Genomic DNA, 14,180 nt, shown 5'->3' on the forward strand with positions numbered 1-14,180 from the left:
AACCATTTACCCTCCCTGGAAGCATGTTATGCTTAAATTAAAGTCCATAGGAGGCTAAGCAGCTTAAGGCTCCTCCCCAAATGACAGAGTCCTCAAGGGAATATCAGGAGGAGGGAGAACAGCACTTTCTCATCTACAGGAACCATGTCCGAGAAAAGCTAGGTTCTCTCAGTGAGGGTTTCACTGGTGCAAAAGCAGCAGACCAGAAGGCAACGTTATGAAACTGCTTGACAGTCTGTGAACTGTCAACCACAACAGGAGCGTGAGGACATACAGCACTGGTGTATAAGTAGCAGACCAGCAGGCAACGTCATGTAACTGTTTGACAGTCTGTGAGTTGGCAACAACCAAAGTTGTGTGGGGAAGCCTCAACTCCTGACTGACTAGTTTGCTGCGGGCGAGTGGCGGTAACCACAGTGTGTAGCGGAGGCTGACACACCGTGTCAAAACACGGCAGCTTGTGGTAGCTCACGCACGGCAACGGAGTGCTCTGTGTGTGGGAGTCATCATACATCTGGCAGGGTTGACTGTGCATGGGTGGAGGAGCTCTCACAACAAGAGTGTGAGAGCAGGAAGCCATGCCGGGCGCACAACCGTGGGAGGTGTAGGCCCACGGGTGCATCGTCAACCTTCTCCGCAGTCGGAGTGTGGGAGCTGGCAACAACAAAAGCTGAGTGTTGGTGCGTGGGAGGGGCTGCGGTGGGTTGCAGAGCATGCTGTATGGTATGCGGAGCATGCTGTATGGTATGCGGAGCATGCCGCATGGGTTGCGGAGAATGCCGCATAGTACTGGAACCCGGCAGCTCTACAGCACCTTCCCACTGCTGATGCGGTAGCTCACGCATGTCAACGGATGGTGCAGCAAGAACATGCGTCTGGCAGGGTGGACTGCGCATCGGTGGTGGAGCTCTCACAGGTGGAGTGTGGGAGCAGGCAGCCGCAGTATCTGCTGAGCGCACAACCGTGGAAGGTTGTAGATTAACAGGTGCATTGTCAACCTTCCAGCACGATACTCCTGCATGAAGGAGCAAGCTGAGACTGTATAGTCTGCAGCATGGACCACTAGGGTCTATGAAAGACGACAACAAACGGAGCTACTGTCCGTTGTGACCGAGGGTCTAAAACAGCTGGTGCGGCAACAGACGGAGTTACTGCCTGTTGCGGTACCGCCTTGCCTCTCTTGGGAGGTGTGCAGTCGTCGGATGACTGGAGCGAGTCCGAACTGACCCAGTGGCTACACCTAGGCCGTTGGACTTGCGCGGAAGGGACCGACTTGCACTTAAAAGCTGCAAGATTTGGTCCATGGTTTCTGCGAGAAACCTCTTCTGCAGACGAGGAATAAATGGGCTCTCTCGTCTTTGTGTGGGTGGGGTGATCACGTCGGCAACGTGTGTAGATACACCCGAAACCACGGAGGGAAACGTCTGTTCGTCGATCAAGACCTGTGGAACCCATAAGTCCTTCGACATTACTTCTCCCCTGGGCTTGGGAGCTTGTAAGAGGTATCGGACTAGGTGAACAACTGGCACGAACAAACGAACCCTCGAACGCAACACTGTAACACTTTGCGCATATCACTTTATCACTTTTGATTTTCTGTTTGCACTTATTTCACTGAACTCGAAACTTTAAGTGATTTGTACCTGAAACACGCAATCCTATCCTTCATTAAAAGGTAGTAATTGCGAAAAGTTTTACAATGTAACAGAAAAACATAATGAAAGATAAAGAATTCAGTGACTGGAAAAGAGACTAAACACTAGATCAAATAAACTACGTTTAAAATCTCTCACCGCATAAAGCCTGGGAACGAGAATAAAACTCTAGAAACTTTTTACCTTCTTCCCCTATAGCGACTAGGGAGAAGAGTAAAAAACGAGAACAACGTTACCCGCTTGAACGAAACGTTTATCCTCCTCTCTCTCCCTCCGTCTCTATCTCTCTCTCTCTCTCTCTTGACTTAGAACCTGAGAGATGAGCCCAATTATATATCGTTAAAACATATTTGTTAAAGGAAAAAAACTGAAAGGTTTCCCAAATAAAAAGTTCCATTATTAGAATTAAAACCATTTAAGCTAAGAAAGAATGAACGAAACGCTAGAATCGGTTTACTCTTACTGCAACGTGAAACCGTGAAATACTCTCTCTCTCTATCGTAACGATAGAGCGCATGTTGAACGTTCTGAACGTCAACAACTGCGGAGACTAAACTAAACGTTAGTTCATCTTTGAAAACAGTACGAGACTATCAAAGAAATTCTTTCAAAAACATTAAAATTAAAATAGCATAAATTCTTAACAGGAAATACGATATGACGGGCTCAATGTTAATTAACTTCGGTTCCAAGTAAGGACCGCCCACTATTAGGAAAGGTCGCATATAAACAAACAAAAAATAATTTTTATAAGTTTATAATAATGGAAAGTTAATCGAAGAGGCCTATAAATGGCGGAGAGATATAAAATAAATCTATAACTTTGTTAAGCAAAATTACCAAAAACCTAAACACACTTCCGTCTAAGGGAAGGGTCGGTCATAAAAAGTGAAAGAGTCTATACTCTCTTCGACACCAACACTTCCGTCCAAGGGAAGGGTCGGTCATTTAAAAGTGAAAGAGAGTCCATACTCTCTTCGTCACCATAATTAAATCTATCCAAAACGAGTTCAAGTTTTGAAATGAAGATAAAACCCCTGCATAGCGAAAGCTCAAAACTGGAATAGTGTACTTCACCAAAAAGTTGTGAAAACAAATCCAGTTAGGACGGCGTATTAGTAGGTCTTGCCGGTGGCACGACAGAGGAAAAATTGAGTTCTTGTTGACAAGAAGTACTTGAGTACCTACTCACAGATGGCGCTGTTGTGTACACCCCCACCTGTATAGCGATCGCTGGCGTATCCCGACCGTAGATTTCTGTCGGGCAACAGAGTTGACAGCTACATGATCATCGGGTAAGATTAATATTGAAAAATTAACCGGCAATCAAAGACCCATCATGTGATTTTCCCGTTGCAAATAGAACATATTTATAGGACTGGAAACAAATAATAAAATGAAGAAAGTCAAATTCTTCTAACACTCCAAATATATCTAAATCATCAAATTTTTAGATTTGTAGTACTGTACATTTACTCAAATATATCAAACTAAATAAAAAAAAACAGTGGTTGCGTTAAACTTTTATAATTTATATCTACAAGTTTTTTTTCTGAACATGCATCACCATTAATGACTTCATATCACAGTTTGTCAAAAATTATATGACTGACATGGGGAACATTATATCTTAACATTCTTTAGAGTAATTTTTTTTTTTTTTAATTTGGTAAGATATCAGTTAAGTTTGGACAGGGTTACAAGTTTCAGTTACCTGGTTCTCATTTGTAATGCCATGACAAATACACTGAAGAAGTGGATGCAGGTGCTTGATGCGCAAAGTGTCCGAACACCCTTCAGCTACCATTGCCAAGGCAAGATAAGCTCCTTTCACCTGCAAATTATGACAATATTACTAAACACATCAAACAAATTTCCTATCTATATCTTAATATTTAAAGTGAGTTTTCCCCAGAGCTGGCAGCTAATTGAATTATTTTCAAGACAAAAAATTATAAAAATTCAATACATTATTTGATGGCTTATATGATGTACTTTGTTCAAAAATGTTGGTTAAAATAATCGCCCTGCATCTTGTGCATCGTAGGTAAAGGTTGAGACCTCCCGTAGCCCTAGGCTAATCTTCTCTTACGCTCACTAACACAAAAGCATTCTAATCTGAAATGCTGTGACTGGCATTTATAAACATCAGCTGACAAAATGTAAACAGTGTGTGGTTGCATTCTCAGCAACCTTTAACTTTCTCTTTCCATAACCTTTCATAATTCTAAGGGTATCGTTAATAACGGTGGTAATCAAATTTAGATTATCATACCTATCTTTCATTAAAAATCCACCATGATACGAATTATACTCTCTCTCTCTCTCCAATCAAGCACCATCTTCTCTGTCATATCATACTGCCATTAGCAGTACTTTGTTATTGTTGACTAAACGCAAACCAAATGGCTTTCCGGTTATGCGATGTTTAGGAATTTTTACAGATATGGCAAGTAAAATATTTGTAATAACACCTTTACTAAATGCTATTAGTATCATTATTTATCACTTGTATATAATGCATTTGTTTGTTACGATTGGCGACGAAACGTAAACAAAATTTTTTCTGCTTTACGCAGCATTTATTAGGAAAAACTTTATATAAAATACAATAGCTCATTTCATTTACTTTGAATAACTCTAGACAAAATAAGTAAAACAAACTTGATTACATTATTATTACAGAAACAATACTTGGTAAGATATTCGTTACTGCAAAAGATATATTATACTCGTGTGAATACATTTGTTTATTTGTTATGATCGGTGATGAAACGTAAACAAAACAATAGTTTCGGTTTTATGTGGCATACTGCTGTGTTCAGTAAAAGCATGATATAAAATAGTCTTCAATTTATTTTGGATTTTCAAGTATACAAATAAAAAAAAGCTAGCTAGCTAGCTAGCCTACACACTGTTTTGTAATTTACCAGTCGTCTTATATGTACAGCACATAAGACCTAAATTCATTAAAATTTGGCCTACTTTTTTACCTCTACTTATTTGAAGGTCGTCTTATGCGCAGAAATCTATGGTATGTTTCTGCTTATGTAATGTACAGCTAGACTGTTTTAAACAGTATATGTTTATATACACTAAATCTTTTTTGCCCAAATCCAACCTGCTTAAATGAGCGCGTGTCTTATAGGCCATTATATATGGTACATCTTATTAGAATAACTATTGCATATTTCAGTATAAACCTAGTCTTTGACTTTAATAGGAGGCTTCCTTTCTTAAATGAAGTATTTTAAGCTCAATTTCACAAAAACAATTTTTCAATAAAAAAAAAATACCATGATGAAAATTGCAATAACGTTGAACACGTCATGATCATAAGTACAAACTATTATTGAGTGTCTTACATATAATATTATACTGTTATATTTAATATGAAATCTTAACCCTTTTACCCCCAAAAGGACGTACTGGTACGTTTCACAAAACCCATCCCTTTACCCCCATGGATGTACTGGTACGTCCTTGCAAAAAAGTGCTATTTTTTTTTTTTTCATATTTTTGATAATTTTTTGAGAAAATTCAGGCATTTTCCAAGAGAATGAGACCAACCTGACCTCTCTATGACAAAAATTAAGGCTGTTAGAGCAATTTAAAAATAAATATACTGCAAAATCTGCTGGGAAAAAAATAACCCCCTGGGGGTTAAGGGTTGGAAATTTCCAAACAGCCTGGGGGTAAAAGGGTTAATACTGTAGCAGAGAATAGGATGATAAATGGGCAGCTGGTAGAGTAAAAAGTAAGAACTCACCTGGTGAGGGTTGCCACTCTTCAGAGCAGGTTCTACGTGAGACATAAGGCAAGGCAAGAGCTTATCAGGAGGAAGGTGGAGTGCACAAGCATCCAAGGTTTGAGCAGCGGCATGCACGGGACTGCCGCCTTCTCCTTCCTCTCCCCCGAGGAAACCTATACAATTCTCATCTTCACCTTCACTGCATGCCACGCCAAACATAACGCTGACTATGGGAACCACAAGTTTGTTCTTTACAATGTACTGGAAAACAAAATAAAAATATGCAAAATATTAAATACTTTGGTTAAAAAGGAATAGCCTAATCAGACCAATGAAAACCATTATCCTTCAACTTTAGCTTCACAAGTATGTATAATTTTGAAAAAAAAAAAAAATTACTTTTCCTTAATTCAAATTATCCTCACTGTTAAAACTGCATTTGAGGCTGAAAAAATAGTTACCACTGATAAATTTCATTTATATAAATCAAGAATACTTCACATGCTTTACTTGCTGTAAAACATGGAAAGATCTTGTTTGTAACCCAAGGAACACCTATGTATTTCCCCTAGTTATATTGTTTTTTATAGTTATTACACATACTGTACAATATTTTTTTATCATAATTAGAAAATTAAGGCTTGAATATAATACAGACTATATAGGAATTAAAATATTTGTATATACAGTAGAGGGTATAATATTCACGAAAAAAAAAAAATAATAATAATAATAATTTCATCTTTTAGGGTACTCTCGTTTCTTTTTCTCCAGTGTACGGGGTACACTGTTGGTAAATCCTTTCAGAATCTTAAGGGATAATACCAACACAACCTAAAATGATTGGATTTGGGAATTTGGGTCTATGACAGGCACTGGAGCCTGAGGAGGCCAATAGGGGAGACAAAAAATATCATCAGCTACTAATGTATTCATAAATTTTCTTGTTGACAAGCTTCTATTATTATTATTACTTGCTAAGCTACAACCCTAGTTGGAAAAGCAGGGGCCCCAACGGGAAAATAGCCCAGGGAAAATAGCCCAGTGAGGAAAGGAAAAAGGAAAAATAAAACATTTTAAGAACAGTAACATTAAAAAAAATATTTCCTATATAAACTATAAAAACTTTAACAAAGCAAGAAGAGAAATTAGATAGAATAGTGTGCCCAAGTGTACCCTCAAGCAAGAGAACTCTAACCCAAACAGAGGAAGACCATGGTACTGAGTCTATGGCACTACCCAAGACTAGAGAACAATGGTTTGATTTTGGAGTGTCCTCCTAGAAGAGCAGCTTACCATAGCTAAAGAGTCCATTCTACCCTTACCAAGAGGAAAGCAGCCACTGAACAATTACAGTGCAGTACCCCTTGGGTGAAGAAGAATAGTTTGGTATTCTCAGTGTTGTCAAGTGTATGAGGACAGGAGGATCTGTAAAGAATAGGCCAGACTATTCGGTGTATGTGTAGGCAAAGGGTAAGTGAACCATAACCAGAGAGAAGGATCCAATGAAGTACTGTCTGGTCAGTCAAAGGGCCCCATAACTCTCTACTGGTAATATCTCAACGGATGGCTTGTCCCTGGCCAACCTACTACAGCCAATCAGAATTCCACTGAAAGAATATCCATGTAAATGAAGTTTATTTGTATCCTAACAGGAATAATTAAAACAAAATTCAATACGACTATTGCAAGTGTCAGGCTGATTATACCAGTGTAATAATATTTTGCAAAGATATAAACAAGGGGGTCGACAAAGGTGGTGGAAATATTAAAGAAAGTGCAGGAAGGGAGGCTGAGATGGTATGGACACCTGATGAGGAGAGATGAGGACCACGTTGGGAGACATACTATGGAGATGGAGGTTCAGGGAAGAAGAAGAAGAGGGAGACCAAGAAAGAGATGGAGGGACTGTGTGAGGGGAGACTTGCAGAAGGGGATTGATGAGGCAGAAGCGCATAGAAAAAGATGGAAACGGCTCATCCGCAACAGCGACCCCATATAAAAATGGGAACCAGCTGGGAAGAAGAAGATAAACAAGTGTTTATAGTATTGGACATGATTGTGGTCCCTATTCTTAATTAATCTATTGCTGCTGGCAGTCAAATTTCCCACTGTAAGGAAGGTTATTTGGTTTGTTTGTTTCTTAATTGTGGAACCGACGTTGATAAAAGTTAATTATCTTATAAGAAGCTGTGAAAGTCTGTATTGTATTTCGGTCTGGTTTCGGTTATGTTTTAATGCAGGTCTGCTATATATTTAAATCATTAGTATCCAGTTGAAGTTAAATTATTTAAATAAATTAAATCTCAAGTAATCTACAACACATAAATACTATATAAAAAAAAAAAATGTCGGAGACTGAGGGTGTAAATTTAACAAGATGTAAATCACAAAGAGGCAATGACCAAGCTAGACGAAATCTCAAGAAAATACAAAAGATCATACAAATATTTCAGCCACAGATTTTTCCTTACCTTTTTCTTCAGTCTAGTAATATATCCTAGAAAAGTGATAGCTTTTACTCTAACTGTATCGCCAAGAGCTATGTTTCTAGTAACGTCCAAGCATAATTCAATAACTGGTCGTAGATGGGGTACTAGCAAGGCCACCTGCAAAGAAGATCAAATTTATACAAAAACTGAACATTAAAAATTAAAATAAAGCAGATGAAAATTCCCAAAGGGTCTATAAATTCTCTTAATCTTAAGAAATATTCATTCACAAATATAGAATACAAAAGTTGCAATAAATAATGATTCATAAGACAAAAATCACAAAGTCACCTTTTCAGATTTATGTCTGACATCACCAATCAATAGTGTGGCTAAAAAACACAAAAAATTTTCATCAATTCCATTAATGATAAGTAAATATAAATTAGGAAAGACTTTGTTCTTTGATAACACAACCCAAAAGACAAATTCTGTAAATTTCTCAGGTGTGCCTTACCTCACACTCTGCAAGAACATCGAACAGTTCCATGGCTTCGGCAGCTTCATCCTCATCACTTAATATAAGCGCTTTTATTGCAACCAAAACCTTCGGCAACAATGCCTGAAATTCCGTCTGAAAAACAATCATAATAAAAAGTTAACAATACATTAGTTATAAGTTATCATAGCTTTATAGTACCACTATACACAACAGACTAAAATTATTGTAGAAAACAGTAAAATTTACAATAATCATCTATAAAGTGCAATTTTACATTCATTTGGGTATCCATAATTTGTATACAATAATTTCACTTATAAATCAAAATATACCATAGTCCTTATAAAGGATGCATAAGCTTATCACAAAGTAGATGAATACTTTATAATCAACATGAAATATATAAAATTATACTATACAACAAGTAAAGAAAGAATGAGCAGAGAAGATTGGATAAACCAATTTGGGTAAAATGGCCCAGTGAGGCTACTCAGTTTATAGATAAAGAAAAAACCAGCTGGAGAACCAGATGAAAGGTGACTAGAATGGGGATAGAGACCTAAGGCGAGTGCAACTAAGGGCCAAAAGGACAGCGTAGACAGTGAACAAAGGAGAGGTACAAAAGAATATCTTACCTCAGGATTTGCAAAATCAAGGAACCAACAACTAAAATGAGACCAACTACTTCATGAAAAAAAGTAAAATGACCACATGGGATATGGGATATACCAAAGCAAAAATATTACTAAATTTGTAAGAACAGTAATTTCAATACTGTAAAGTACTAAGACAGCGACGGGTATAACACCGGTTAGAAGAGGATGATGATACAGTAGCTATTAATGCATTACATGCATAACTGAAATAAAGGGCAATTGTTTTAAAGCCTTTCAATCAATAATGATATAAGTTTTCAGTGCTGTATTTAGTGATCATCAGGCAAAATCTTAGGATGCAAGAAACAAACAGCAGTAAGAGGTAATGCTGAAAAGACAGATCATTCACAAAGGACATAAAAGACAAACTGCAAAAAATAATCATAAACATCTCCCTCCCTCACACTAATTACTAAATAGCTCCCAATACTGTAGTTTGCCTGCTAAATTGCATCCACTCCTGTTAAGGTTTTCCTGATGGAAGATAATGTGATATCTAAATACTGATAATGATGCGTCAAATAATGATAGATATAGTAAAGATAGATGACATGAATCATGCTACCTAAGAGGGTCTTTCACCTAAAACTGAATCACAGCACAAACTTGATTATCTTACCATGTTATCTTGATCAACAAGAGGGGCGAAGTTGGTCATGGCTTGAATGGTATGAAATGCTGTTGGGTTCGATGTATCTTCTAGTGTGGCGGAAAACAAATGTAAAAGGGCCTTCAAATGGGGCATAAGCTGATCTCCTGCAACACCACTAACAACGCTGACAACATATACACCAAGCTGAAATAATAAATGGATATGGTTGAAATAAATCAAACTTTTACACAAACACAATCAGCTATTATCTCTTGTAGCTGAGCATACTCCACCAATCTTAATACAGTGAACTTTTTGCAAAGTGCAATCATTCTTCCTTCAAATGATAAGGCTGGAATAATCTCTCTCCAGTCTAACTAATCTCTTTCTCTTAAGAATTGTAACTACTGTGTATCTTTTATGATCCAGTTAATATATTAACGACTACTTGTTTGATATTTCTGATGCTTGTCACTATGTTGTATGTTATGACTTCTCTCTGGATTTATTAGTTAAGCACTTTCGCATTATGACCCTAGGCTGACAAAACTTTGACTTTCCTCTTCTATGCCCAAAACACAACTGCAACACAGGTATGAAAATTAAGCCATCTGGCGCAAAAAGGGGGTACCAATTATGGTATGTGCCTTGCATGGCACTTTCTAGACAGTACTAAATGTTCTTTGAAAGATCCTCTCACCTAACTGTTAAACCTTTAATTGAGCCTTAATCCATTTTTAATTATCTGAGAATAAAGCCTTTGAATATGACTAATAAACAACTTGGGCAGTGAACATGACCATTAAACCATTAAGGTCTGACGTACTTTACCCCAAATATGAACATAAAACCATCTTGTCTAAAAGATTGTTTAAGGGAGATTTTCCACACTTCTGACACGATGGTTTTAGACATACCTACCGACTAGTTAAGAAGATGGTCGATGAAGAGGTTACTGTGGTTTTGTGGTACTATAATCTTTTCATGGCTTTTAAAAAACAAGAAATGTGTATTTTGGAACATTCAATGAATTAATGAACAAAAATGGTTATTTTTTTTTGTTTAAATCATGGAAAGACAAGATAATATTTTTGTAACTTTACAAGACTTGAGCATTGAAAGTTACATCCATCCTCCAAGTTTTAAATGGGACAAAAAGTCATTAACCTACACAAACTCTATTATTTTATGTATAATAAACATTACTCAGTATAAGTAAATAGACCTTACAGATCTCTATTTAGGCTCCTCATTTGTCAATTAAATCTAGTGATCTTCAATTGTGAAGTTCCTTATATCTGGCAGTGTCAAATAGCAAGAGTATATGGTTGTCTAATTTCATACAATCCCTTCAATGTATTGATATGAGATACGTTTGTTAAGTGTAGTCAATAGCACATGTGATTGACTGGAGAGTGCTTGAATTGATGCATGCACAGAAAATTTTGTCAGCTCGTGTCTTGTCAGAAACAAGGCTGTTAGCAACAAATGTCTGAAACTGTTACAGTGCCATTGTGATACATATGAATATCAACCAGAGTTTTGGATAAAAAGGTCACCAGGATCTGTGTGTCCTTGATCTAAGCGTTGGGTATATCCTTTCCTAACATTCTTTTCTTTTATCTGCTGGTATCTGTCATGGGTACACATCCAATAAGAATTGACATCTTTCCTTGTATTAAGTTATCATCATCATCTTCAAATTACTTTTCTTATTACAGTACTCCAACAACAACCATTAACTCTACTATCCCAATTCCATCTTTGCAAATTCAACATTGACCAGTATGCCTTCAGTTCACCAGTTCTTCTATCATTCTGTCTTCAACTGTTTTTGTTCATACTTCTCACCTCATTGGCTGTTTACATACGTGAGCTTAAAATTTGTTCCTTGCAGATTCAACAAACTTTCAAGGAACTACAGTTCCTCATTTTTTACTTTTGCATAAGAATTGTTTATACCTTCTGCGAACTCACAGACTACAGGTGTTGAATGTCATTTTACTTATTTTTCATTAATAGCTAGGAGGATATTTTCAAAAACTCTCAATTTACTACTGTATAAAACCTTCCAAACTATCAAAATGGTTACTCGGAAAACTGAAAAGTATTTACTGACTAGAATACTGTACATGGCTATATTAAAAAGTACCAAACTTTTGAATAAAATTTCACAAAATAATTAAAGCATCACCACAGAACCAAGAATATCATTAGAGCAAATTTGGCAAATATCTAAATTGCTACAAAATTTCAAGCCACCTGAAAAATTCCAAAGCAAAGACTTATAATTTCATACCTGTCTTTCCTGAAGGCTCTGAGACTGAACCATTTGTTGCACAAACTGTAAAAGTGCATCCCATTTTCCTGCAGGCAGTTCATGACGGGCTATGACACCTACAAACTGAGCAATGGAGTTTCTGACACTACTTTCTGGCTCCTGAATTAAAGCTTGAAGAACACCCTCTTTGATGCTGGAACAAATGAATTCAGATCATGCTAATTTTGACAGAAAGAAAATACATAAAATTTTCGTGTAATTCTAACATGTGAAATAAAGACAAATGAGAATATATTCTTTTTTCTCAACCACAGGGTACGAAAGGTAATAAATCTTGAAAATTTAGTGGCTTACTAAGTACCTTGTGAGAAAGTAAATCCAGTTCTAGTTCTATCATGATTCAATGGCATCGGTAGTAGGTTGGCCAGAGCACCAGCTACCTGTTGTGATACTACCGCTAAAGTTACTGCGTCCTTTGACTGGCCTCTCTCTCTGGTTATGGCTCACTTTCCTTTGACTACACATACACCAAATAATCTGGCCTATTCTTTCTGCATTCTCCTCTGTCCTCATACACCTAACAACATGACAAATTCATAGATAATTTGTATTTTTCCTAACTATACAAACCTTAGCTATTTACATGGGGTGATTACTTCGGCGCAGCCGATGACGAGCCATAAAGTTTTAACACACACCGGAGAATACTCCACTTTACTTAGAGGTAGGACTTATCTTGGGGGACAGGGCTGGCGGGCACATAACTGTAAATAGCTAAGGTTTGTATAGTTAGGAAAAATACAAATTATCTATGAATTTGTCATTTGTTCCGTAACTGAAATACAAACCACGCTATTTACATGGGGTGACTTAACCCTTAGGAAGGGTGGTAAGTCCCGGCCATACTGGCTTAGGCTTGCCCAGGGATTCCATATTCGAGCGATCAAGTACTCGGACAATAAGGAATCCCTGCTCTTCGCTGGCGGTTGTGAACTGCCGCGGCCTACGTAAGGTGTGTGCGAAGGTGAAAAGTGACTTGTCCCAGGCAGTTGCCCTGGAGTCCCTCAGGAGGGAATCCAGGCTAGGACTCTCCCAATACCACCTCGTCAGGGTATGGGGACATGACAGTATTACACCTAATACTAGGAACACAAGGAAGCATGGTCTACCTGCAGTGGTTTGAGGTCAGCTGTGCAGAGAACCCAGGATGCTGCTTTCTCCGTGGGAGGAGAGGATGAAGAAAAGGATAAGGGCCAGACAGCAGACTAACACCAGGTAACAATGCCCTCAACCTTCTGCTACTTGTCCATCAAGGAGCCTGAGGTTTAGACTAGCTGTTGTGAAGCCACCACAGGGCCGATAGAAACGTATCGAGCCTCCTGTGGGTCATGTCTTGCAGGTAAGGGGCTAAGAAGAAGGTCTGATGCTTCAACATCCCCGCTTGTAGGACCTGCGTCACTGAAAGATGCTCCATGAAGGGCAGGGACGTATCTAAGCCCCCGACATCATGGGCTCTAGGGCGGTGCGACGGAGAAGGGTCAGGATTCAAGGCAGGGTGTAGCACCCTGCGAATCCGGGCCGAGATGGTACTCCTGGAGACCCTTCTCCTCGTTAACCAGGATCCACGAACGAGACTTGGACCTGGAGACGAACTGCAGCTGTTCTCTGAAGACACCAGCTCGGACCCCCTACCGGCAAGGTAGGAGATGGACTGAGTCATCTGTAACAGGACGGAGACTCGAACCCTGGAAGGAGTCGAAGTGGGTCCGGCACTCCCGGATTCTGAGTCTCGGCAACAAACCTCAGGGACGAACCTGAATGTTGCCTCCCCCTAACACCCTGAATGGGCGAAGTCGTAACAGAGACCATGTGATTCGCTTGGCTGAAGATAGGCTAGCAGGAACACTGTCTACCCAGAAGGTGGTGGGCTGGGGATTTACGTAGTGGTTCGTCAGGGGGTCTCTTTAGAGACTCGAGGACTCTAACCACGTCCCAAGGAGGAGGTCTTACCTTCGACTGAGGGCAGGAGAGGACAAGGCTTCGCATGCGAAGGAAGAGTTCCAGCGGGGGGAGAAATGTTTGTCCCTAGAGCCAGGAGGCAAGCCTTAAGGCTGAGGGACAGCCTTTCACAGTCGAAACTGAAAGGCACACTTACCCCGCAATCCCACTAGGGGCTCCGCTATTGCTGGAAACGGCAACGTGAGGAGGGATGCCCTCTCCCCGACACCGGTTACAGAAACTCGCCCTATCGCCTGGGAGACTACTTGCGGAAGACTTGCGCAGGTGTCCAGGCCTTCTTTTCGCCACTTGT

The 14,180-nt window shown here is 39.0% G+C and overlaps 1 protein-coding gene across 1 annotated transcript in view; it reads right to left on the minus strand.

Annotated features, from left to right (window-relative positions):
* Nucleotides 1-14,180, minus strand: part of LOC137619609 (importin-4-like) — a 51,992-nt gene that overhangs the window by 23,794 nt on the left and 14,018 nt on the right. The window contains exons 3-8 of the mRNA XM_068349791.1: nt 11,888-12,062; nt 9,616-9,792; nt 8,356-8,472; nt 7,881-8,015; nt 5,425-5,667; nt 3,370-3,489 (exon numbers count right to left, since the gene is read on the minus strand). Coding sequence (XP_068205892.1) covers nt 3,370-3,489; nt 5,425-5,667; nt 7,881-8,015; nt 8,356-8,472; nt 9,616-9,792; nt 11,888-12,062 — 967 coding nt within the window. The remainder of the gene's footprint in view (nt 1-3,369; nt 3,490-5,424; nt 5,668-7,880; nt 8,016-8,355; nt 8,473-9,615; nt 9,793-11,887; nt 12,063-14,180) is intronic.

The sequence above is a fragment of the Palaemon carinicauda genome, chromosome 26 (assembly GCF_036898095.1).
Source record: "Palaemon carinicauda isolate YSFRI2023 chromosome 26, ASM3689809v2, whole genome shotgun sequence".
In the NCBI taxonomy this organism is placed as follows: Eukaryota; Metazoa; Arthropoda; class Malacostraca; order Decapoda; family Palaemonidae; genus Palaemon; species Palaemon carinicauda.